The sequence below is a fragment of the Eriocheir sinensis genome, chromosome 33, assembly GCF_024679095.1.
Source record: "Eriocheir sinensis breed Jianghai 21 chromosome 33, ASM2467909v1, whole genome shotgun sequence".
Taxonomy (NCBI): domain Eukaryota; kingdom Metazoa; phylum Arthropoda; class Malacostraca; order Decapoda; family Varunidae; genus Eriocheir; species Eriocheir sinensis.
Window position 1 is genome coordinate 6585964 of NC_066541.1, and position 25882 is coordinate 6611845.

Here is a 25882-nt window from a genome sequence, read left to right on the forward strand (position 1 = left end):
ACAGAATCATGCGGAGATGAAATGAGAACCCTCACCGAATAGAGTACACAACCTTCAGATGTGAAGGACGTTGGGAAAGGCCTTTGTCATGAAGTGAAAAAACAAATGTTGAGGGTGATGACAATTTTAGTTGTTAATTGAGCCTTAGAATGGAAGCCGATTATATTCATCCACTACGTTTGAAGAGGTAATGGTAAAATACTGTTAAATCTCTCCATCACAAAAGCACTTCAGTATGCAGTAGTTGAGAGTACAATTCAGAGCCTTAATGTGTTGTCAATCAATCCAGGGTATGGTTTAGAGGGCAATGTATTTGATCACTTGCTTTACTAATGAAGAGAGGGAAGGCAGAGGACAATTCAGAATAAGGCAATATGTTAAATCACAGTTTAATATGTATCATCATGGGTACCAAGCAGAGATGAAGCAATACAAAAAAATAAAACACTCACTCAACACTTGCACTGAACTACTTAATAAAAAGTGTCCATCCACTCCTCCTTTTGACTTAAATTGTAGCACTTAAGGGTATTGCAGTCAATCTTATAATATCGAGGGACCAAGTAACCTTGTCTATATGCAGTGGTGGGTAAGGGGTGGGTGGGGTGGCGGGGGCAAGTATATGCTCCCTGTCCCTCTCCCTCGCTCTCCTTCCCACTCTCCCTCTCCCTCGCACTTAGCTGCCTGCCATACACATGCTCAGGTTACTCGTATTTACTTAAATTCTCTCCCAATGACAAAAAAAATTGTACAACAGGAGCAATTACTTTTATTTCAGGCAAAAATGCTCTCTAGACCTATGCTTCCTCTCCACTACATTTTTTTTCTGTTGCACATTTGTTTTAATTCTTCCTTTACAACTAGTGTGATTTTTCATTACTTATGCTCCATACTGATATCAGTTACTCCAATGTGAATAATAGTTGGTTACAGTACTTTTAATTGGTGAGGATTAAGTTATTATTCCCTCTGTTTGGAGCAAAGATTTTCCTTGCAGATGCAGTACTTTAGAAATGATGAAATGCTGGATTCATAACTTACCTCCCCTCTCAGTATGCTGTACCATGTAATACTACTTCTTACAGTCACAAGCTCTTTAGTTATACTTTACATAGATCTCATTTATGTTTAATTGTTCCACTGTTCCACCTGTACCTGTCCATGTGCAAATGACAGTCATCAGATTCAGTCTTCCAAAGAAACAGTCAGAGCAGAATGTTCTGTGTCCTCTGTAAGAAACTTTGCTTGATCAGGGAAGAGCATGACAGAACTCTACTCCACGTGGGTGCTGGCTAAAAGCAGCGCCAGGTTCTCCGTTGCTAACCCCCAAGGTGCTCCATCAAGGCCCGGATGTGCACTGCTTACTGGGGCAGATTATATTTCACATACGGAACCTCCACATCCTCACCATCTTTGTCGTTTGCACAAAGTTCCAACACCAGAGCACGCACGTGAGGCTCAATCTTCTTTTTGCTCACTTTCTTCACCACCTCAGACATCCTGGAACAAAAGCATTTCTGGGTAATATTAAATGCTAACACCCTTGTTGTTAAATGTTTACTCAGCTCTTTAGGACCAAAATTAAGACTCAGGTGATAGTAATATGTAATAATATAGCAAAGATTGTACTAATATATTCATTTATTAAAAGGTAAAAAATATATCATCACAACTTAATTCCTTCTCTGACTTCAATGTTTACTTGCTGTGCTGCATATAGTAGCAATCAAGACTTACTAACACAAGGTATCGACACTTCAGAGCTTGTGTTTTGACTTACGGAAGGGCCATCCTTTCATTTCTCTTGGCTGGGGGCATGAAGAAGGAGTACAGCATGGACACACCCTGACTCAGCATCGTGATCTCCAGCTGGTGCTCCTCCTCGAAGTACTTGATGAACTTCTCAAGAGTCATCTCCCCGTCCACCTCAAACCGGTCCCACAGAGTCCACTCCTTGTCATAATACTGCAAGGGAGATTTGGTACCTTAAGCAAAAATCTCTGATCATGTATACTTAACCCTCAATCTGTATTACTCTCTCATGGTAATCTAAATCTAACTGGATCTCTTTGTTTTCTCATACCAATTTCTTGTTGTTTGATCCTCTCAGTAAGCCAGACCTTATTCATTTTAAGTGTCTTATCTTCTTTATTTCCTTTATTCTTTATTCTCTGTGTTGGAGTTACAGACCTTGCAACCTATAGTATCTGTACTCTTCCAGATCAACCTAGAGCAGTATTCCATAGTGATAATAAAAATGATAGATCTACTTCTTACCTTATTAGTTGGGGCTTTGATAGGTTCGGAGAACCCAAAGAAGGGAAGGGCCAGGTTGACAAAGCCATTTTTGAAGAGCTCCAGCTTGCGGTGACCCTGGACAAGCTTGATGAGCTCCAGGCAGACCAGACCTGAGACCAGGGCAGTGGTGGTGGCAATGGCGGGGATGATCTTCCCGGCGATGAGCTTGCTCTTATGGCGGTCGGCTGGGGCAATGTCATAGTTCTCGGCCCGCAGGTTTGAGGCAGCCACAATGAAGTCCATGTGGAAATTAGAGTCGTCATCCTTCTCAAAGTCAAGCGGTGTCAGCTTGAGTGAGCCAAAGCTTGAGGCTGCAGGGATGGCAGATTGCAAGGTAGAGATGCGCTCACTGTCCACCTGGTTGCTCTGGGCCTCCGCCTCAGCGTCCGTCACCGCTATCTTAACACCAGACCTCGGAACAAACTCTGGGATGTCAATCTTGTCCACCATGTCTTGCACGGCTTGACGGTCCCTCACCTGCTCAATGCCGTACACTTCTGCCTTCAGGTTGGCAGCGGCAATGATGTAGTCTAGGTGAAGGTCAACGTTGGAGTCAAACTTTATGTTGTGTGGACACCGCTTGGGCCCAGACCAGAAGGGCTCCCCACTGGAGGTGGTTTGGTCCTTGGGGAAGTTGTGGAGGAGTTGTACTATCTGGTTGTTGAACTGCTCACCAAAGCTCTTTCTGGCCCACAGCACACAGTCCTCGAAGGTCTGTGGTCGGTCGTCCACAAGGGCCCGCTTCACGCTGTCTAGGGTCTCAACGGGTTGGGAGCCTGGCAGCTTGAGGGCACGCTCCATAAACTTAGGGTCCAGGAGGTACTGAGCTGCGTTCTCTGCTGCCTGGCGGAACTCCCCCTCAAACATGTCCCGAGCCCATTGCAGGGTATGCTCGATAGCATTGGGGAAGTTTTTAAGGGTGCAGATGGGAATGGACTTTTCTGGTGGGTCCTGCGAGGAGCCGTAGGACTCAGTGAGATGCGGCACTACCACCTGCACATTGCCCTTGGTGCCAAGGGTACCTGACTCTAGCAGGGGCTTGCGGTAGTAGACGCAGCGCCTGTCCATGTAGAGGCGAGCCTCCACGTTGTCCAGGGCATTGGCCACCCCGTCCAGGGCCTCGAAGAAAGTGTCGTCGTATAGTCGCTCAGTCTCTGGACCAACTCTGTTCTGGTGGGCAATAATGTTCACCTCTGGGTTCATCTTCTTCACGGCTGCGCCTGCTGTGTCGGCCTTGGGCTTCTGGACATCCCATGGACGGAAGAGAAACTGTCTGTTCAAGTTACTCTTTTCAATTAGATCCATGTCAGTCACTACGACCTGGCCACCCTCTCTGGCACCAAGACCCAGCATGGCAAAGTTCTTCAGCAGCTCACACCCGATGGCTCCAGCACCAACCACAAAGAATTTCTGGCGACCCAACTTCTCCTGGAACTCCTTCCCAAACACAGCCACTTGCGTGTCGTAGCGTGTCCCAGTGGGGGCACAGACATCTTCAGTGAGGGAGGCAGTGTCCTCAGGAAGGCACTCAAGGGCATCAAAGTACAGCCACTGCTTGATGGGGCTAAATTTACCCGAGGAGGCTTTCATCACCTCCTGAGCCACAATGCCACCAATAACAGCATCCATGGCCACCAAGCCACCCCCACAAACCTTGGCAAACTGTTTCACTAAGTTCTCATCAAGCTCCTCCACCTTGGCTGGGCTGGCAGAGTTCATCTCCTTGAAAAGCTCCAAGAAAGTGTTGGCATCCTCCTCACTCCAGGGCTTGGGCGGCGATCCGTGCTTCTTGACATAGGCGTGGAGGGTTTGGAATGCTATATGCAGGATCCCCGGGCGGTCAAACTTGCCAAAGTCCGTCATCACAAACTCCGGCTCCTTCATTGCCTCCTCCAGGGACTTGAACTGGACTTTCTTGGGCATTTTTACCTGTGTTACAATTCCTCCCCTCACGTAGTCTGAGAACTGGGTGGTGTTCCCGATGCTGAAGGTGAAGGGTCCCAGCACCTGATGGGGAAACAGAAATGCACAATGTTATTTAATGAGCTAAAAAATACCCCTCTGTATGCTCAGTAACTAGTTCCCTCCATAAACACAAACACACACAGATCCTGCAACTTTGGGTCACCCCTCCTAACACGCATCTGACCTTGCCTCACCTTTATCATGATGGGCTTGCACCCGTTGAGCTCAGTCATGCCCTGCACCTCGGAGAAGGTCACATAGTCCCCGTCCTCCAGGCCGTGGCGAGACTCATCAAGGCAGGTCACCACACTGCTCTCCTGTGATAAATTAAGAGGGTTGGTGAACCTTTCCATGCTGAGAACCTTGATGGAAAAGTTTAAGGAAAATGTGAAATGTTTTAAGACCTGATACATCCAAATCCAAACAAGTCACTGCACTATTCTCCTGTGACATAGTAATGATTTTACTATTTTAGAATTGAATATCTTGCTGGAAAACAAATGAAAAATGTGACGTTTTAGGACTTGACTCTTCAAGGTGAGTCACAATCATACTTATTTTTGGATGTATAAAAAGTGAATCAAAGGGCTACTGAGTTTAGTGCTTAAAACTTGAACTACGGTGACTTGTTTGTGATATTACTCAACCAAACACAATGTCCTGAGACAAAAAGGAATGAATGTCATCCAATGAAGCGCAGCCATACGTAGTGAAATATCCTGCAGTAACATCTGTCTGCTGTATTACCTCTTTAGTTATCCCGGCCACCATGGCAGATACTGGCGTCTCTCCATTTGTGTCCACCACTTCAAAGCTCTCCCCAAAATCACAGAAAATCTGTCCAAAGAGTCCCTTGGTGGAGGCGATGATGAGGGCAATGTCATGGCTGTGGCAGAAGGCAGAGACACGCAGCTGTTCCTCCAGTGGTGAGTCTGAAAGGAAGGATACACATGAGGATGTAAGGAGGCTAAATGAGGACAGTTTACTTACACCTGGCAGCTCCCGAGAAGCATTTCTTCATCATCTGCCAAACCCACCCATGAATCTATCTAACTTTTATATGAAACTTTCAATCACATTTGCATTACCTACACAACAGTTCACTTTGTTTCATTCACATGTAATTGTATTGATGAAGAGGTCTTTGCCTGTCTCCTAAAATTTCCAAGTTTTTAAAAAGTATCCCCTGTGAATCAATAGGTTAATTGTAACATTATTAAATATAGTGCCATTGGTAAAGTCGGAAGAGTGCAAATAGTCAAATACTATAAGTTACAGTGCTGCCTGCTATCTGCCACATATGCAGGTATGATGTTGAGATCAAAGAGAAAAGGCAGGTGATTGACTTCTGATCTTTGAGCAAAACGCACATAATATTCCACCAAAGTTTATTCATAGAATATCTGGGGGCTTCTGCCAAGCACAGACCTACGATGTAGGACATTGCAGAAGCTGGTGCGCCACTGCATACAATAGAGGAATACAAAGTGGTGTTTTCTTCTCCTTCAGTCACCCCAACACACACACACACACACACTTACCTGTCAAGACCACCACCCTGAAATTCTTAAGGAAGTCATCCGTGATGGGGTTGGTTGAGGCTGAGATAGGGACATAAGTGTTTAGTTCAGACAGCCGCTGGTGGGATGCTGTGGCCCTGTTCACCCCAACATCTGCTTCCGTAAGGAAGAACTGGGAATTGAGGTCGCTGAGTTGGGCATTCTTGGTGTCATGTAGCGTCACCGACTTCACGCCTCCCAGGATGACGTTTTTAGCGATCTGAAAAAGTGTTGCTCATGTAAGATTGGGGAATAATATTGTAGGACTTAAAAAAGAATGAAATGGGTAGAAAGTCTGGTGATTAGGGTTGTAAGATGAAGGCAGGAAACTAAGATCCAAGGACAAATGGGACAAAAATTATGTCAAATTTGTAAGGCCATTCACCTTCACACTAAAACCTCCAAGTCTAAGGTCCATCATCATGTATGCACAAACAAATTCACACACACATAGCATCACTTACCTCAACACCAAGTCCTCCGAGGCCTGATATGAGGATATCGGAGGAGGCCATCCGCCGCATGGCATCATGACCCAGCACGTAGAGCTGCCGCGAGTATAGCGACTCATCAATGTCCTGCCCTGCGCCATTTGCAGCCATGGTCTGTAAGGGAGAGGCCTTGGGTCACAACACAGCCAGGGTATGCTTCTTGCCATATGAGCAGTTCATTCAATACACTAACTTACATTACTCAACAGGCAACCCCCACTTTACAAACATTCACACAATGAAAATTTGCTTTAAGATCGCATTTTACTACCCTTAACTCATTTAATGACTGCCAAAATTCATTTTAACATTTTTCTGTGTGGACAATCTAAAACTAAGTGCAGTCAGTCAGCTGATTCCTGGCAACCACCCTCCTCCCTCTCCTACTGTACTTAGGCTATACCTTCCTCTGCCACAGCACCACCACTGTAAAAACGTGTACCACTCACTCCTGCCCTTCCATCCAAAACAGCACAGTACCTCACCACCATACGAGCAACATTTATCTTGTTACGAGCGGCTAACTGAGCTGCACTGACACATTCATGTCTCTACCATCCTGGGCTGGGCAATTTTGCATGGTATGCATGTTAAATCGTTGACATACATACTTGTAAATTAAGGGTAAGGGAGTCACAAAATACAAAAATATTTAAACTGAGCAAAAAAGGGGTTAATATGAGTGGATGGAGGAAAATCGGAGTCAAGCAACCAACTCTGTTTGACCCATGTTATACTGGGCTTTGCACTTCAAGATTTCTATTTGCATAATCTTTTTTAGAAAGGTATTTCATTCACAAAGTGGAGGTTGCCAGTACTTAGAAAAATGTGTATCCCTGATTTTCCCAAGCTTTACACTATTTATCAAGTCACCAGTGACCTTCAGTAATCATACTAAACCCTACCCTGAATATGGGTAATAGAATTGTCAGATACTGAAGCTATGTGTGCTGCAGTGTTACCCCTACTTCTCATATTTACATACTGTGGCCTATACAAAGTTTGCAGTGTAGCATACACATTCAACCTTGACACTGTGGTGCAGTACATGTGTTCAGGAGGCATTGGCAGCAATATAAATAATCTTGTTTATAAGCATGTTTTCATCAGAAAAAAGGCAAACAGTCTTTTGATGGTGGCCAAAAATTTGGTAATTTATTTCAAGGCATCTCCCAAGATGCTTAACCCCTTCAACACGAGGACGCGTATACTGCGTCCTTGCGTGCCCCGTACCATATCCGAGGACGTGCATACTGCGTTCTGGCTCGCTACAGGCAATATTCAAGTCATTTTATCCTTACATACATATGCTTACATCTCAAAATTATCAATTAATTTATGCTCCTTTATGTGCACTATTTAATTCTGCATGTTTCCATATATAATACATGATGATTATGTTGAGTTTATGGCTGAAAACTTGTTATATACAATAGCGACATTTGAAATTTGGTGCGCATGGCGATCCCGAATACGGCAAGGGGCATTGTTTTGGCCTGGCCATAGTGAGTTTCTTTATGTGCACCATTTAATTCTGCATGTTTTCATATATAATACATGATGATTATGTTGAGTTTATGGTTGAAAACTTGTTATATTCAATAGCGACATTTGAAATTGTTTTGGCCCGGCTGTAGTGAGTTTCTTTATGAACACTATTTAATTCTGCATGTTTTCATATATAATACATGATGATTATGTTGAGTTTATGGCTGAAAACTTGTTATATTCAATAGCGACATTTGAAATTTGGTGCGCATCGCGATCCCGAATATGGCGGGGGGCATTGTTTTGGCCGGGCCATAGTGAGTTTCTTTATGTGCACCATTTAATTCTGCATGTTTTCATATATAATACATGATGATTATGTTGAGTTTATGGTTGAAAACTTGTTATATTCAATAGCGACATTTGAAATTGTTTTGGCCCGGCCGTAGTGAGTTTCTTTATGTGCACCATTTAATTCTGGATGTTTTCATCTATAACACATGATGATTATGTTGAGTTTATGGCTGAAAACTTGTTATAGTCAATAGTGACATTTGAAATTTGGCGCACGCGGCGATCTCAGATACAGTGCAGGATGCTGTTTTGGCCCAGCCGTAGTGAAATGTAAGAGGCTATTCACTTCAAAGAACCCCCTAAACATCCACATCTAGAGTGGAATGAAGGTAAGAGAAGCATAATGTGGTGCATCTATGATAAAAAAGGAGGCAAACACTATTACTGAAAAGAATAGTTTGCAGGAAACTTTTCAGTGACAGTAGTGAGCTTGTGCCTTTCATCAGTCTTTGAACAATGAGGTGAGTAGAGCTTCCTTACATGAGTCAGTGCCTAAGCAGCAAGACAAAAGTGCATGACTGTCCGGTGAAGTGGTTTGTTCTTTAAGTGTGCCAGAACATTCCTCATAACAGTCCCAGTTACTAATTTGGGTGCACACTTTCCAATTAGTACGAATATCAGGAAGAAAACTATTAACAATTTAACTGCAGCATAAAAATTAATTACGATTAAGATAGACAGGTAAATGTCAAAATAAATAATTCATTACTTTGACACTAGTCTATTTACAAATGACAGATCAATTCTCCTGATATAAGTAATGAATCAAATGGTGAGCATAAATTGGCAATTATACCCTACTGGTGTGATAGTGGTGTGCCATAAAGCAAGACAGTGAGGACAGCCATTCCCTAGCAATCATTAATAATGGCATCGCAGCTCCCAGCAAGCAGCTCTGGGCCACACCAGCTGCCACATACATCTTGGGCCCAGGGAGAAGCTTCAAGCTGTAACTTTGGCAAGGCTCAAAAACCAATGGGTGGAAACACAATGAGACATGAGAACAAAACTGGACACAAAAGATGTTGCAGTCGGTGTGGGAGGGAGGGAAGGGTGGGGTGGAGGGACAACATATGGGAGAGATGCCATAATAATGAAAGGTCGTCCTGGCAAATTACTCAACCAGTCTCTTAGCCGAAAGCTGCTTCCTGATGTCGGGGGAGGAGTTTAAGTCTATCGACATGAAGTCTGTCTGGGACATGGGATAGTGGAGCGTGGTTGGGTAGTGTTTACGGAACGGGTAATGTGGGGGGTCACCCGGGTCCTCTAGAATAGTGCTGCAGCACGAGCCCATGTCCCCCACCGCTGGCCTCTCGCAACACTATTCATTCCTTATGCCAGCACTCCCCTGCAAAGTAATGACGCATTCCTTATGCCAGCACTCCCCTGCAAAGTAATGACGTTCACTCACTCCAATAGGAAGAGGGAGACACGAAGGGCACTAAAGTGATTCATCATTACTTTCCTGCAAAGTAATGACACAAACTTGCTTCACTAGGGGAAAGGAAAGGGAGAGAGACAAAGGGGACTAGTGCATCATGTCATTACTCCCCTGCAAAGTAAAGATATAAATTCACTCTACTGAGGGGATGGAAAGGGAGAGGACACTAATGCATTTTGTCATCATTCCTCTGCAAAGTAAAGGCATTGATTTACTTCACTGGGGAAAAGGAGAGAAAGAGATGAAGGGAAGTAATGTATTTTGTCAGCACTTCCCAGCAAAATAGAGGTGTTCACTTCACAGGGGGAAGGGGAAGGGAGAGATTAACGGCACTATTGTATCATTACTCCCCTGCAAGTAAAAGACATTGAATCTCTATTCGGGAAAAGGACGGAGAAGAGATAGAAGGTAGGTAGGCAATGCACTGCTAATTTCCGGCAACACTAACTTCTTGTATCAAATCTTCCCTTCAATGTAACAACATTGGGGATGGGGAGGCGTTGGCTGAGTATGGGGGGGGCGGTGGCTGAGTCGACAGAGTGACGGCGCCGCGTTCAGGAGGACGCGAGTTCAATCCCCGCCCAGTGCCACCAAGCTGGGATTTTTCAGCCACCACCGAGTGGCTTAAAACTACCCACAAGCTGTCCAGAAGACCACCTATCAACCCGGACTCTAGATTCTAGATTAAAGATGAGCTCCGGGAGGGCAGCATGAGCCAATGCAAGATGGCGCCACTATAAACACTCGCCTGCGCCAGAACAGGCTGGGCCGACCATCAGGCCCCACCGGGAAGAAGCCTTGGGCCGACCATCAGCCCCATCGGGACAAGACTGTCTGTTGTTCTCCTTCTTATGCTGATGAAGTGTGCAAGATAACACAATGAAATGATAGTATGAAATCGCAGTGGGCGCGGTACTGAAAAATCAGAAGTGCAATTGCGGTAGTGCGGTACTTTTTCTGGAGTAATGCGGTTGCGGTCGTGCGGTCCCATTTTTTTCTTTCCCAGAGCGGTACGCGGTGTGCAGTACTGCGGTAGCTGTAGTCAAAATAAAAAAAATACTTCAGTGCCTATCCTGGCTATCCAAACAAAGGAAACATGCTTAAAATTGTACAATTGTCTGTCTGATGATGATTCAGTAACTAATAAAAACTATGTAAAACCGAGTGAAAGTACCACCATTTAATATGCACCAACGAGAGGCAACACCAACATATATAAGGTGGGTTTATAAAAAAAAAAAATAAATAAATAAAAAAAAAAAAAAAAAAAAAAAAAATAAAAAAACACTTTGCTAAACCACTTTTTGCATGTTTTCCTATTATCTTACATTTACTTAGGAATTTTTAAGCTCATAAAAATAAAGAAAATTCGGCCAGCACCATGGACGGGTCCGGGGTTGAAATGGCCGGCACTGCGCGAGTTAAAGAAGATTTGCAGTGTAGTAGTTTAGTCTGTCTATTTACTATTTAATTTTGAACAATAACTGAAAAGTCAGAATGATTGAATCACTGATTCTGATGACTGATATCGATTGACTAATTGAGTCCGATTCACGGAGAGAAAAAAAAAAAAAAAAAAAAAAAAATCTGAGCTGTCGTTTTCAAATGTCATCTTCGATAGTTTTCAAAGTACCGCAATAAAATACCGCAGGATTTTTTAGTGCGGTCCGCGGTAGTGCGGTATTTTCAGAAATTTTGCGGTAGTGCGGTACTTTTTTTGTGATGCGGTACTATCGCACTACCGCACTTGCCCACCTCTGTGAAATCGACTTCATCCTTACTTATGGCAGTCTGTGAATATGATGTGGAGCTCTTGGCACTATGTGTTCAGTCAAGTTTATATAAAGACATCACAGTCCCTCTCACTGGTCTCTCTGCTACACTAGGTGGTCTAGGATCATTAAGCAGATGACTGATAGCTAGGCCATATCTTATCACTGAAGGCTTTGATACACATACCTTGTCTGTGGTATTGTGCAATCTTTATGCAACACATCTTGCCACCATGATAGTGACGTGGGAGATTTGGAATATGACAGGATTCAATACCATAAGTGGGAGTGGGAGTAACATTAATAAGAAGCAATTTTAGGCTTACTTTAAATACCAATGGATTTTCATAGTTTGTAATATGCTATAACCATGTAGAGAGTTCACTACCCTGTTTTCGATCATTTGAAAAAATAATAATAAAGAATAAAATCCAGAAAAACAAATATTCAACATTAACTGACCAATGATGAAAAAAACAGCTGTGCCTTATATAATTCCTAAGTTAATCAGATGTTTTTGTTGGTGTGGTAGTCTGGAATATATTTGTAACATATGCGATTAATTTCTCGTTTTAGAATGTAGCCTCACACATAAAACATGGTGAAAAAATGAGCTCATAAGGAAAGGTGTGAGTACTGAATGTTTTTCACGGGATATCCCTTGTTCAGGAAACCGAGATACAACACCAACTTGCGTCAACTCTCTCTCTCTCTCTCTCTCTCTCTCTCTCTCTCTCTCTCTCTCTCTCTCTCTCTCTCTCTCTCTCTCTCAGCCGCTTACGCAATACCCAAATGAAGGAATACAGGTTTCTGCTCCTCGTACTCGCTTTGTACCACTTCCCGGATGCCCCACAACGGCGCGAGATTACTGGAGTTGCAGCTGAGGGAAGCAACTTCCGAGCGACGTCGCGAAGAAAACGAGGAAGGAGGATGAGGAGGAAGAAAGGAAGTGAAGTTTAGGGGAAGAACATGGAGACGGGGAGAAGACAGTGAAGCTTGTGTGAAGCAGTTTACACATTGATTCTCCTACAAGCAACTGTGAGGAAAAGAAGAGGAAGAGGAAGGAGGAGGAGGATAAATCACTGATATGATCATGTTGACTTGGCAGGGCAGTGACGAAGCAAACGTATACCCCAAAGAGAGAGAGAGAGAGAGAGAGAGAGAGAGAGAGAGAGAGAGGAAACAAAGGAATATTGTATTGTATATGTGTGACTGACCGGACGTTTTCTGTTCCTTATGCCTGAAGGGGATAACTTTTCTATTACTAATACAAAACTACCGTTACTACTACTATTGCTACAACAACTATTTATACAAGTACAACTATTAAAAAAAAAAAAAAGTTATAAATATATATATATATATATATATATATATATATATATATATATAGAGAGAGAGAGAGAGAGAGAGAGAGAGAGAGAGAGAGAGAGAGAGACCTTATGATATTATGTATCCTACTTTGTTTTTTTCAACGTCTTTCCAAGTAGCAGTCACCACCACTACGAACACCATTATTCATAACACCCACAACCTTATCTTTCAGAAACCAGATATAGTTAGATTCCAAATGCCGCTCTAAATGTCACCACCACCACTAGAATCATCACCAAGGTTACACACTTATTTACGTTTCATGACCACCACCAATAACAGAAGTACGTATTTCCACCACCATCACCTGTCCCCACCATCATCACCTTCACCACCACCGTCCGATTCTGAAGGTTGTTGTGTGCGTGTGTAGATCGATGATGACGTCCGAAAACACACACACACACACACACACACACACACACACACACACACACACACACACACACGTAAAAGTGAAAATTACAGAACGCTCAGGATACTAAATTTGCAAAGTAAATTGGTATCCTATTTTTAAAGTAACAATAATTGAACTTTTCATATTTTTCTGCAGCTATAAAGTTCATGGCAACAGCAACAATAATAATAATAACAATAACTGCCATTCTCATTTTTTCCTTAACCTTTCTCATTTAAATGCAGTTTTCCTCCTTTTCTCTTCTTTCCGACTTTTATTCAATTTTCCCACTTTTCCCTAAGGTCACCCCTCTCCCTCTTACTTCCCCTCCACCCCTCCTCTCTTACCTTCCTGTTGAGTCAACCCGCGGACTCTCACCTCCAATTACCGTTATGACTGAGAGAGAGAGAGAGAGAGAGAGAGAGAGAGAGAGAGAGAGAGAGAGAGAGAGATATTGTTAAGTTACAATTTATAGCAAGCGCGGAATGATTTTGCCTAAGAATGAATAGGCAAACCACCAATACCATCACCGCCCACACCAGACTTTCACCATTACTATCACCACCATCACCATTACCACAACCACTGTTCACTATCACCACCACGATCAAACACCATAACCACCATCAACGCTATGTACTACCACCATCACCACCAACAACACAACCACCCAGCACACCTCTCCACACCTAACTGAGTCTCCTTCACGCCGCCACCACCACCGTTTCCTACTACACCGGTGAATCAATCAAGTATTTGAGTACACCTGAGAGAGAGAGAGAGAGAGAGAGAGAGAGAGAGACCTTGCCACCGAACATGTGATAGGTGGGTACTGCGCTACATGAATCACACACACAAACACACACACAGTACGTTCAAGTGTGTAGCTACCTCTGTACCCTTGAAGGTAAACGAAGCGAACAGGTAAAGGTCATGAACAAATAACAACAACAAAACAATAGCGTGCCATCTTCACATGCATTCATACAACATCAAAGTCACGATAAAGAGAGGGAGAAAAAAATGAGAACAAGGAATTCTTCAGAAGTGCTATTATCGATTCTCTCTCTCTCTCTCTCTCTCTCTCTCTCTCTCTCTCTCTCTCTCTCTCTCTCTCTCTCTCTCTCTCTCTTCTTAAGGTATGATAAAGATAGGTGTTGTAAGGCCGTCACACCTTCCCTCACCTGTCCTCTCCTCCCTATACACCTGTCCTGCTCCACCTCCTCAACCGTCCCCCTCCTACTCATCATACCTGTCCTCTTTCTCCCTCTCCTTCTCTCCACCTCCTTTTCCTACCGTATCCGCTCTGTTACTCCCTCCCAAGGCCTCCTCCCTTCCACTTCACCTGGCTAATCACTATTCCCTTACCTCCCCTCCCTCTCCTCCATTTAATCCATATGTCTCTCAGCACCTCAATTACTTGTAAACATATTGCCCCTAGTCCTTAAACATTACATTATTATCATTATCTTTTTCTTTTTCATGACTTTCCTTTCTCCGTTATTGATCTACGCTACCTTTCTATCTACCTACCTCAAACATTGCATCATCTTCCTCTTCGTCATGGCTTCTCTTTCTTCTCCTTTCGTATTCTCTCATTCTCTCCATTATTTATCTATCCTACTTGCTATCTACCTTTTCTGCTCCCAGTGGTAACGTCTACTATTACCTGCCTCCGCCACACCTTCCCTTGCCTAAACTTACTGAATAAATGATCAAGGGGAGGAGGCATGAACACAACAAGTAAGCAGACATATTGATTATCCTGAATTAGGGATGGATGATTAATGACACTGACGTAAAGAATTGAGTGAAAGGGGAAAAGGAACAGAGGACAAAATAACATAATTGGAGGTAGTAGTGATGGTAGAAGTAGTTGTTTTAGTAGTAGTAGAAGCAGTAGCGGTTGTGGGAGGAGTAATGCTAAGTTAGGCAATGCTGAACTGCAAGTTAAGAGAGAGAGAGAGAGAGAGAGAGAGAGAGAGAGAGAGAGAGAGAGAGAGAGAGAGGAAAATACAATGGGTAAAAATTGACACACACACACACACACACACACACACACACACACACACACACACACACACACACACACACAAACGAGGCAGCCGAAGGACTTTCAAGGTAGGGGAGACTGTTACCGAATACCTAATTAGCATACACATTGCAGGTGAGAGCAGGAGGAGGAGGAGGAGGAAAGGAATGGGTTTGTGTCCTTCTGACGTCATAATCTAATTCGGAGGAGGAGGAGGAGGAGGAAAGTTCTCCAATAATCCGAAGCAATGGTAAACAGTACATATACACGCCCAAATACAGGTAGCCCACATCAGAGAGAGAGAGAGAGAGAGAGAGAGAGAGAGAGAGAGAGAGAGAGAATGGATAACAATCTTCAACCCCCTCGCACCCTCTCACCTTAATCATTCAAGGTGTAACTCACCCTCCACACACACGTTCTTTACATATTCTATCGTGTTCTCACAGGTGTACAAGAGGAGGAGGAGGAGGAGAAGGTTAGCAACAAGTTAGAAAATAGCAGTGTTTTGCAGTGGTAGTAGTAGTTGTAAAGTTTTATAGCAGTTGTAGTAGTAAGGATGAGAAAGTGAATTAAAGTCAGTATGTTATCAAAAGAATAAAATATGACGTTTGCCAGAGTGCCAGGGAAGAGAAGGGAGGGTAAGAGTGGGAGGAGAAAGGAGGGGGAAGAGTAGGAAGCGTAAGGAGGGAGAAGGGATATATAATGACATGTCCCCCTCCCTTCCTTACAAAGACGAGTAGCAGTAGTAATTGTGGTGGTGGTGGTAGTAGTAGTAGCTTAATCTTTCAAGGATTGGTGTAGCACGTTTCAAATTATACACGATGACTAGGTGGTTGAGTTGACCGTGTGTCAATACCAGATGAAAAACTCTTGCGCGCGTATATCCAATAAATTCCAAATTAATTTGTCAAGGCCGAAGCCTATTGATAAGCAACATGACCCTTTCGCAACGTAGCTACCTGTACGCTTGATACTGTATACGCCCTTTGAATCTTGTTGGTATTTAACACTGCTCCAACGATCATAGATGGATAGTAATAATTTCTAACCTTACTTGTGTGCAAAATATGACAAAATGAGAATTTGATTAAGAGAGTAGAGGGGATGGAGGGGGATTGATATAGACTACCTGTATTGTATCAAATACTACTGCTAATACTGGTGATACTAAAAAGTCAGTAATATTACATAAAATGGATTCTACAAAATTGTGATGAAGTCAAGCATGCCACATCACTATTATGCAAAGTACCGGCTTCTTGCTACACACACACACACACACACACACACACACACAAAGAAATCATGCGGGCGTGTGCATATATCTGCGTGTGCGTACGTGTGTGTGCGTGTAAGAGAGGGCAGGGCAGGGTGGGGCGGGTGCGGTAGGTTAGTGATGGCGGTGGTGTGCATTGCGTCCCACTTACCAGCTGAGTGACTCAACGCCTTTCAACTAGTCAGCCACAAGGAGTAAATAAGTCCATCAGTCAGTCATTCAATGGAGTACAAAGACATCCCGTTGGGACATCAGTTAAATATTAATAGATATGTTTACCAACACTTAAATGACTTGATCCTATTACTCTCTCTCTCTCTCTCTCTCTCTGTTTTGCTCTACATGACATCCGGAGGTGGTTATCATTACACGACTGACTCACCGGTAGCCAGCCAGGCCTCCCGCCCTCCCGGAACCATGACAACAAAACACACTTTTTCTTGACAACCACACGCACACCCATTCGCTTCCCTCCGTCCCAAAGGTTGAAAATCACATGACACAGACAACGATGACGTCAGCGTGACCTGGCCGGGATGACATCAGCCGAGACTAATAGAGAGGCGAGGCAATAGACAATATAACAGGTCACGACATTGATGGAAGAGGAAGAGGAGGCGCAGGCGGAGGAAGAAGAGGAGAGTAGGGTGAGTCGGCGCAAGGTTGATGCAGTAAGGCAGAGCTGGCGTAGCGGTGAGGGTGAGGGCCGCGGTAGGGTGAGCGGACTACTGCATTGCCTATTTACATTGATCGATGACGGGTCACACACTGCAGGTGCTGCTGGCGATGGCCTAGCCCTGTCACAAGCGGGGGCCGCCCGTCACGCCGCCGCTCGTACGGGAAACCGAGGGAAAGAGACACGGCGGGACGGGAAAATGGGTGGCCTCAACTTTTACCTTCCGATTCCTTGTGTGGGAAGCCCCGCCGTCTAGGGTCGCCGCGAAGGGGGGTGGCGGGCGCTTTACTCAGCTCCCTGTGCCGCAGCTGCCGTCCTGGGGACCCTAACCACCTCCAGCCGGCGCTGCACGGCTCACCACAAAGAATACCAGACAGACAGCTCGCCAGCAGTGCGCACAGCCTTCCACACACGCTTCTATCCCCGTCACTGGCTGCCGGCGTGCGCACTCTACCTCCTCCTCTCCACCACCACCACCGCCGCTCGCTGCCAGTTACATAATCGTCCACTTTATTTACCCCACCACAAAGGCGCACCATGGCCCTCCTTGCTCCTCCTCTCTCCACCAGTGCCACGATCCGGCTCCCCCGACACCCGAGGGCCTTACCCCGCGGGCTACACACACCGTTCCTTCGCCCATAAAAACACGCGGCGTGGCAACTCGCGCCTGCTCAGCTCTGAAGGCGCACGGTTTAAAGCTATTAATAAACTTCTGTCTCTTGGTAACTCTGATCTGTGCACATGGCGGGAGTGCACATGTATACATCTTGGCACTCCAGCGGCCCCGTCCAGGAATTGCAGCCCCAAGGGACCCTGCCCCCGCCCACCGGCCGGCCTCGCGAACCCTCGGCTCCCCTGACAGCTGGTTCTGACGTCACTCACCTCTCCCGAGCCACCAAAACGCTGACGTCATGATTCACACCCTTCTAAAACCTATCAAATCAAGACACTTTAATAAGCTCAGAATATTTAACCGTTGACCTTTATGTACAACAGAATCGCATTGCTACCGCAGCGAGTTGAAGGTGTTATTGCAGTCGACTCGACAAGACGGACATGACTGCTCGATAGAAAACGTGGCTCATCCACGGGGGGGCTCAGGTGTACTCTTCATCTGCTGACATGTCGACGCGTTGGGGGGGTGGGGTCCGTGGGGATGAGTGGCTAAATGGCATGCGACCAAAGCTACTCAGTAAATACAACACGGAAAAATACAACCGCCATTTTCTTTATATACACATTTTTATATAATTTGGTGGCAACACCACTCAATTTCAGAAGCAGCAAAATACCACATGATGTAGTACCAACTGAATAAATAGACAGTAGAAATCATTATATAAACCAATCCTTAATAATGGAAAAATATATATATATATATATATATATACATATATATATATATATATATATATATATATATATATATATATATATATATATATATATATATATATTTTTTTTTTTTTTTTTGGTAAATATCATAAGCACCTTTGAAAAAAAAATCATACAAGTGTGATGAAAAATAAATAAATAAATAAAAAGGTTATCTGGGGACATCCTGAAGACACCACCATCTTAGTAAAACCTCCATTTCCTGTGTGGTACCTGCTGCCTATTGGGTATGGGGATGGTTTGAAAATCATCGCAAACCCTAATCCTAACTAATAAAATATCAAATGACCATTTAAACTTGTTTTTTTATACCTCTAAATACAAAATATTCCAGGATATGTTACTGGACATAAACCAGCAAAAAACTGCCTTATCTTGGAACTAAAAATGTTGTGTACTTCCAAGGAAAATGGAGGTGCTCTAATTCCACCTATCATCAACATGTATATATGTATGTATCAAAAGAGCAATGAAAGGAGAAAATTTTGATCCAAGGTTACATAAGAACATTGGGAAACTGCGAGGCCGAGTGGCCAACACAGGGCAGCTCCAGAATCCCCCCCACCACTCACGATGGGTGAGGTGTAGTTACAGGGGTTACAGGTAGAGGCTTGATCCTCGTTATACCGGCGGTACTAGGCACGCACCAGTACCCTGTCACCTTACTGCACCCACACCTCACTGCCACCTGTCGTCCTCGTCCATGTAGCTATCTAGTCTACTCTTAAAACAAGATATCGTCCCTGCACTAACTATGTGATTGCTGAGTCTATCCCATACCCCCACCACCCTATTACTAAACCAATGCTTGCCTATATCTCTCCTAAATCTATACTTTTCTAATTTAAATCCATTACTGCGAGTTCTATCCTGCTGGCTAATTCTCAGTACTTTACTTATATCGCCTTTGTTGTAACCCTTGACCCATTTGAATACTTCTATCAGATCTCTCCGTACTCTTCGTCTCTCTAGTGAATGTACGTTTAGATGTTTCAGCCTATTTTGATATGGGAGGTTCCTCAGCCCCTGAATCATCTTGGTCATCCTTCTCTGAACTGATTCTAGCACGTTGATGTCCATTCTGTAATGTGGGCACCAAAACTGGACAGCATAATCTAAGTGTGGCCTAACTAACGCGAAATAGAGTCTGAGGATGACCTCTGCACTCCTGTTGGTTACCGTCCTGTTAATAAAGCCTAATACCCTGTTAGCCCTATTCCTCGCACTAATACATTGCTTCCTTAGTTTTCAGTCAGAGTTCACTAACACTCCCAAATCCCTTTCATACTCAGACCTGCCTATCGCTGTGGAGTCTAAACTATACCCGTGTAATGGGTTGTGTGTTCCTACACTAAGTACGCTACACTTGGTGATGTAAAAATTCATCTGCCATTTCTCTGACCAAGCTGACAGTTTGTTGAGATCCTCCTGCAGTGCTCTAGCATCCTCCCCTGTCCTAATAGTGCATCCTATTTTGGTGTCATCTGCAAATTTACCTATGTCACTAGTTATCCCATTGTCTATGTCATTGATGTAGATAATGATTAAAAGCAGGCCTAAAACTGAACCTTGAGGAACCCTACTGGTAACATTACCCCATTCGGATTTTTTACCGTTAATGTCGCTAATCCACGCCTTAATCCAATCAAATCCCTTCCCTCTTATCCCATGAGCCCTGACTTTATTTAACAGTCTCTGGTGAGGTACCTTATCGAATGCCTTACTAAAATCAAGATAAACCACATCATAGCTCTCATCATTGTCAGCTGCCTCGTATACTCTATTGTAAAAGGATATAAGATTAGTGAGGCACGACTTTCCTTTAGTAAACCCATGCTGTGAGTCGTGAATTAAATTATGTCTGTCAATATGGTCCCGACATAATTTAATTCATGACTCACAGCATGGGTTTACTAATGGGTTTACCTCTGCTTAAAAATTATAAACTGGTATTCCAATATGCATTTTGTCAAAATTTCTGAAAAAAATGACAAGGATTTTTCTCCACTTGGGAAAAAAAATATCAAAATATACTCCAATTAAAAGGTAACAATATCTTTGCTTATTATAGAGGCGTTGTGTGCATGACCCACCAATGTGTGGACAAGTCCTGACACTTTGCCAATCCAACCTGAGACTGTATAAGGCTTGGACCCATGGAAGGCAATCCACCTAGGAGGGGGACAACTCCGACTACAAACCCGGGCAGGTGGGGCTCGTTAGCCATGGTAGGCAATTCAAGTAATTAAGCCCTCAACCAGAAGCTGGGGTTGCCTGCAGGAAGAGTATCCTGAGGCAGAAAAGTCCTGCTCCATACAAATATTAAGATGACAATGTCTTCATTAACCTGTCCAACCCCATAAGGAAAAATAAGGACGTTATCAATGATGAAGTAGAAGAATCATCATTGAATCTAATGAGACCAAAATGAAGCTGATCAGAGTGATAGTATTGGAGCAAATGAGCTCACAATAAAATGACTAGCATTCAGCACCTACTAAAAAATTCTCAGGCGTGGGAGTCAGAAGAACAAATACCCATAGCCTATTAGTTAAAAATTTAAGTCATAAGAAGGAAATACAAAAGGAAGGTCAACTTGTGACAGGAAAGAAGATATCGGTTAACTCCTGCATTTACTATGATTTACTTACCGATTGCTTTTTTTACATTTTAATAAGTTACTGATCTGTATTTAGTTCCTGATTGGATTTATTATTCATTGGTATTTAATTAATTACTGCTTTTACTGTTAATTTTGTTTAGTTCTGGTTGTTTGTATCAACTCAATTTGTCAAGAACACATGGTTTGTTTAGCTGAATGACTGTTTCTGTGACTGAGATCAACTGGAAAGACTTCCTCCCTGACTGTTTTCATGCGTATGAGTCAACCTGTCTCCCATTCATTAGCCTTAACCCTGCTTCTGGCACCTTACCCGTGGCACCACCACTGGGTGCCAAGATTTTCAAATAGATAAGGGAACATTTAGGGGAGGCGGTGGCTGAGTGGTTAGCGTGCCGGCCACGCATTCCGTGCGTTGTCCATGATGTGGGTTTGAATCCGCCACTAACCACCTGGGATTTTTCAGTCACTGCCGAGTGGCCTAAGACTACCCACATGCTGTCCTGAAGACCACCTATCAACCTGGACTCTAGAAGAAGCTGTACAACGCAAGTGAAATCAAGAATGAGCTCCGGGGGACAGCATGAGCCAATAATAATAGCGCCACTATAAACAAATGCCTGCGCCATGATGGGCTTGAGTCGACCATCAGGCCCCAATGTAACAGCCTACTGGTGCTATAGGCCACATGTAATAAAATAGTAATAATAATAATAATAATAATAATAATAATAATAATAAATAAATAAATAAATAATAATGATAGTAATAATGATAAAAACATCAAATTATGTGCACTATGGCTGAGGTCATGAGATTGGTAGCATAGTTACTCACAATCAATCATATGCACAACTTCTAGGAAGTCTATTATATACAAAACTGTAACTATCGTAATTATCATTGAGGAGTGAATTTTGGGCAAAAATTATACTGCCACTGTCTTAGTATGTGCATCGGTTATTTTTGTTTTTCATGGTGAAGTGCAATATAAAGGTGAAGTCAATATCAACCAAAAACTTTATTCTTGGATTCTTGTTTAAGATGCTGGGCGTGATCTGTGTCATCTGTGATACACCTACAGGAACTTTGGTGTTCAGAAACACAAGGATATGAGAAGACTATAAGTTATATAACTCCTGTTCCATAAATACACATAGGTGTATAGCTCACCTCTATTTAAAACTTTAAATCACACTTGCATCAACTATATATCTACTTAGTTTGCTACACTCATTCACCACCCTGTGAATATTTTTTGCCTATTTCATTCCTGAATCTGGGTTTATTCAATTTATATTCATTCTTACATTATCAAAATTATTTTCATCAATCCGCTCATCCATCTGTTTGTTTCTTTTTCTTGTTCTGTTTCTGTTTTAAAATTTTCAATCCCATTACCTCATGGTCAAAGCTTTTCCAAAGAATCTAAGTTACCAGTAAGTGTTTTTAATCTTTCTCTATATGGTAAGCTTCAGTTTTTCTGTCTTCAATCTATGGATAGGTCTGCATGGCAAAAATTTATTTAAAAATTAAGAGCAACTGCTGCATATATGTCGGAAACTATTATCGCCTCCAACGAGCCATTCAGTGGGGATCCAAACTTGGTATGCTGGCATGCCATTGTGACATATAAGAAAAAGTAGTCTTTAGTTGACAATGTGCAGTCAAAAAGAAACCAAAAGGCCTTTTTCAGAAGCATTGACTTCCCTGTCCCCCAAAGATGGCATGGTGTCCTGCATTCCAGGGAGTGGACTGATGTACACACACCTTTTACCATGAACGACAAAGACACAATCTGAAGCAGTTTCCCCACCCTCTGGTGGCTCTAGGACTCTAGGTGGTGTAAACAATTGTAATGTACCTATATGTATAGTCATGCATCACTTGAATAGGGTATATTCATCCTTATCAGATGTCACCAGCAATTATCTATGTCTTTGAGCCCAAGAAGCTTGAACTGTTCATTCAATTATCGTAAATTACCTCCATTTCACTGGGACTTGTAACAATTACACTTAAATACAATAAGTAATACTATTATTAATCATGTTAATAATTTTTGTTGTTGTTTTATTGGTTAATGAGACAAAATAAATGACTGTTAGAAACTAATTTTCATTCAAATCTTTCTTGCATTCAAGCAGAAATGAACTTTAAAAAAAATTCTATTTAATTTACAATATTTGCTGAGTACCTGCTTTGGGTGTATCAGTTTTGCCTTAGACAAAATTTATAAAGGAACATTGAGGCGTTTGGGATCTTGATAGAACCATCCCAACACTAGGATGGTCTACTGATATTCGCTATTCAAAACAGCACTAAACACAACAATTTATCATTGTTTTGAGACTTAAAGGTCTATGATTTTAAACATATCTAAGGTGTGAAGTAGCTTATAATATAGGATCCATTGACCCTCCAGTCTGAGCAAAGCACCAATTTGTAAACAGTGTCTTGGTGAGTCTTGGATACAGGATGGTAACTGAGATACCATGTACTTAATTTATACTTTGATTAAAATTTTGTTGAAGGTGAGACTGATACACCCAAACCAGGTACTCAACAAATATTGAAATATAAACAGAATTTTTCAAAATGTTCCATTCAACTTGATTTTGCAGGGCTTTCATGCAAAAAAGATTTTAATAAGGATGAGTTTCCAATTAGTCATTTATTTTGTCTCGTTTACCAATAAATAAAACAAGAATGATCAACTACATATTATTACATTTTATTAACAACAGTATAACTTATTGTATTGAAGCATAATAATTATTAATGTTATAAGTCCCAGAGAAACACAGGTAATTTATGATAATTGAAAGGATAGTTCAAGCTTTGTGGGCGAAGTAAGTGTAAAAAAAACCTGAAAATTATCGTGTGATAGTGTATTAACCCAGCAAAAATCATCACTCATGCAAACCATTATATTATATGTATCAATGCATTTGTGATCAGGTTATGTATCCTCTATTTTGTGGGTCCATGTCAAGGCAAGAATTTGGCCCATCGCTGGTTTGCGATAAAGCCACAAATTTGGCCCGTCGCTGCTACCGGGTTAAAGTGAAAAAAGATAAATAATATAATGCACTGACAAGCAGTGGGTATGAATAAGCAAAAGAGAGGACCAAGTGAAGGAGGACCTATGAAGTGATACAAAGCAATACAGGTCAAGAGAAGAAAAAAGAAGACAAAGAAGTAGTCACTGGTGACATCTGCTGGCTGGCAACACTGAATGTACCCTATAATAGTATTCATCTGGATTTCATTTATGTTTTTTTTTTTTTTATTGATTTTTATTTCATGTAATGGCCAAAGTGTTGAACAAGTAAACTATAATGTTAACTTTACTGGAAGGACAGTAACAGTAGCTGTCCTGGAAAAGTTAAATAAAAGAGAAATGGGAGAGATTACAGAAAAGATCTAAATAATCTGGATTATATATATATATATATATATATATATATATATATATATATATATATATATACATATATATATATATATATATATATATATATATATATATATATATATATATATATATATATATATATATATATATATATATATATATATATATATATATATATATATATATATATATATATATATATATATATATATATATATATATATATATATATATATATATATATATATATATATATATATATATATATATATATATATATATATATATATATATATATATATATATACCAAAAGAAGTGAGCAACAATATATAATGTCTGGAATATTGAGCCCCACCTTTGTGGCTTAACAATACAACTGCTACTTGCAAGTCTACACATCCGTACAGTACTTCCCCTGCCCCCCATCCCCGGCCCAGCACGAGGCGAGGGGCCGAGGGCAGGTGAGTACAGCGGCGAGCACGCCCAACACAGCCAACCGGAAGCTGACACGGCCAGATAACATGACGAAACAATACCCCACGCTCTCTCTCTGTCTCTCTCACACACACACACAATGGAACACGATAGAATGAATGGAAGAAATAAAATCCAACAACGCTACGTTTATGAAAATCCCTCCTCCTTCCACCCTGCCTGATGCACACACACATCAAAGGCCCCCTAGCCAATTTTGGTTGCGAGGGGCGAGTATGGACAAACACTAGAATAATACCAGCATAAATAAGCCCATCAGGAGATAAATGAGATAAAGAAAACGACCAAGAGAGAAAAAGAGGAACAGGAAAAGTGGGAATAAAGAGGCGCAGGAGGAAGGATACCATACGGAGGCAAAAAAAAAAAAGCACGAAGAGGAGAAAAAGGACAGAACCAAGAGGAGAAAGAGGAAAAGAAGGCGATAAATAAGAGGACATGGCCATCACTCACCGCGGTCCCGTTGACACTAGTTTCCAGGCGAGGGCGTTTGCTGGGCGGCGACAAGGAATTCACAGCTTCTGACATTTATCCCGTGGTTCACACACACATCAAGGGTCCACAAAGCTCGCGGATACAGTAAGAACACAGCCTCGGGACGCGCAGAGTGAGAAAGAGCTTAAAAAAAAGAGGGGGAGGGAATATGCAACATGTACCTCCTCCCTCCGTGGCCACAAAGGGACTGAGGCGTTATGCTCACCGAGGCCTCTACACCCAACACCGGGGCTTTATCACCTGTTTTATATCCCCACACGCCTATTTCCTTGTCTAGGATCGCAAAATATCCGGTCTACGTCCACTCATTGAGCCTGGAAGTGATGGAGTGTAAAATA

The 25882-nt window shown here is 42.4% G+C and overlaps 1 protein-coding gene across 3 annotated transcripts; it reads right to left on the reverse strand.

Annotated features, from left to right (window-relative positions):
* Positions 1-372: 372 nt before the first annotated feature.
* LOC127006642 (ubiquitin-like modifier-activating enzyme 1) lies at positions 373-25748 on the reverse strand. Of its 3 annotated transcripts, none has more exons than XM_050876784.1 (8): positions 25503-25748; positions 6287-6427; positions 5805-6042; positions 5011-5195; positions 4458-4580; positions 2278-4305; positions 1781-1965; positions 373-1500 (listed from the first exon to the last, which is right to left on the reverse strand). In XM_050876784.1, exons 1-8 carry the CDS (start codon positions 25575-25577, stop codon positions 1362-1364), a joined length of 3114 nt encoding a protein of 1037 aa, XP_050732741.1. In that variant the 5' UTR covers positions 25578-25748; the 3' UTR covers positions 373-1361. The 3 variants fall into 3 exon arrangements, with proteins under 3 accessions (XP_050732741.1, XP_050732742.1, XP_050732743.1); XM_050876785.1 differs by lacking the exon at positions 25503-25748 and adding an exon at positions 17344-17568; XM_050876786.1 differs by lacking the exon at positions 25503-25748 and adding an exon at positions 11378-11527.
* Positions 25749-25882: the final 134 nt, after the last annotated feature.

What these genes read in the sequence shown, in the direction of transcription:
- LOC127006642 (XM_050876784.1), bottom strand. Translation starts at nt 25,577, where the DNA reads ATGTCAGAAGCTGTGAATTCCTTGTCGCCGCCCAGCAAACGCCCTCGC. An exon ending in TCGGAGGACTTGGTGTTGAG is followed by an intron (nt 6,043 to 6,286) that starts GTAAGTGATGCT and finishes ACACTTTTTCAG; the next exon opens with ATCGCTAAAAACGTCATCCT. An exon ending in AATGAAAGGATGGCCCTTCC is followed by an intron (nt 1,501 to 1,780) that starts GTAAGTCAAAAC and finishes CTTTTGTTCCAG; the next exon opens with GATGTCTGAGGTGGTGAAGA.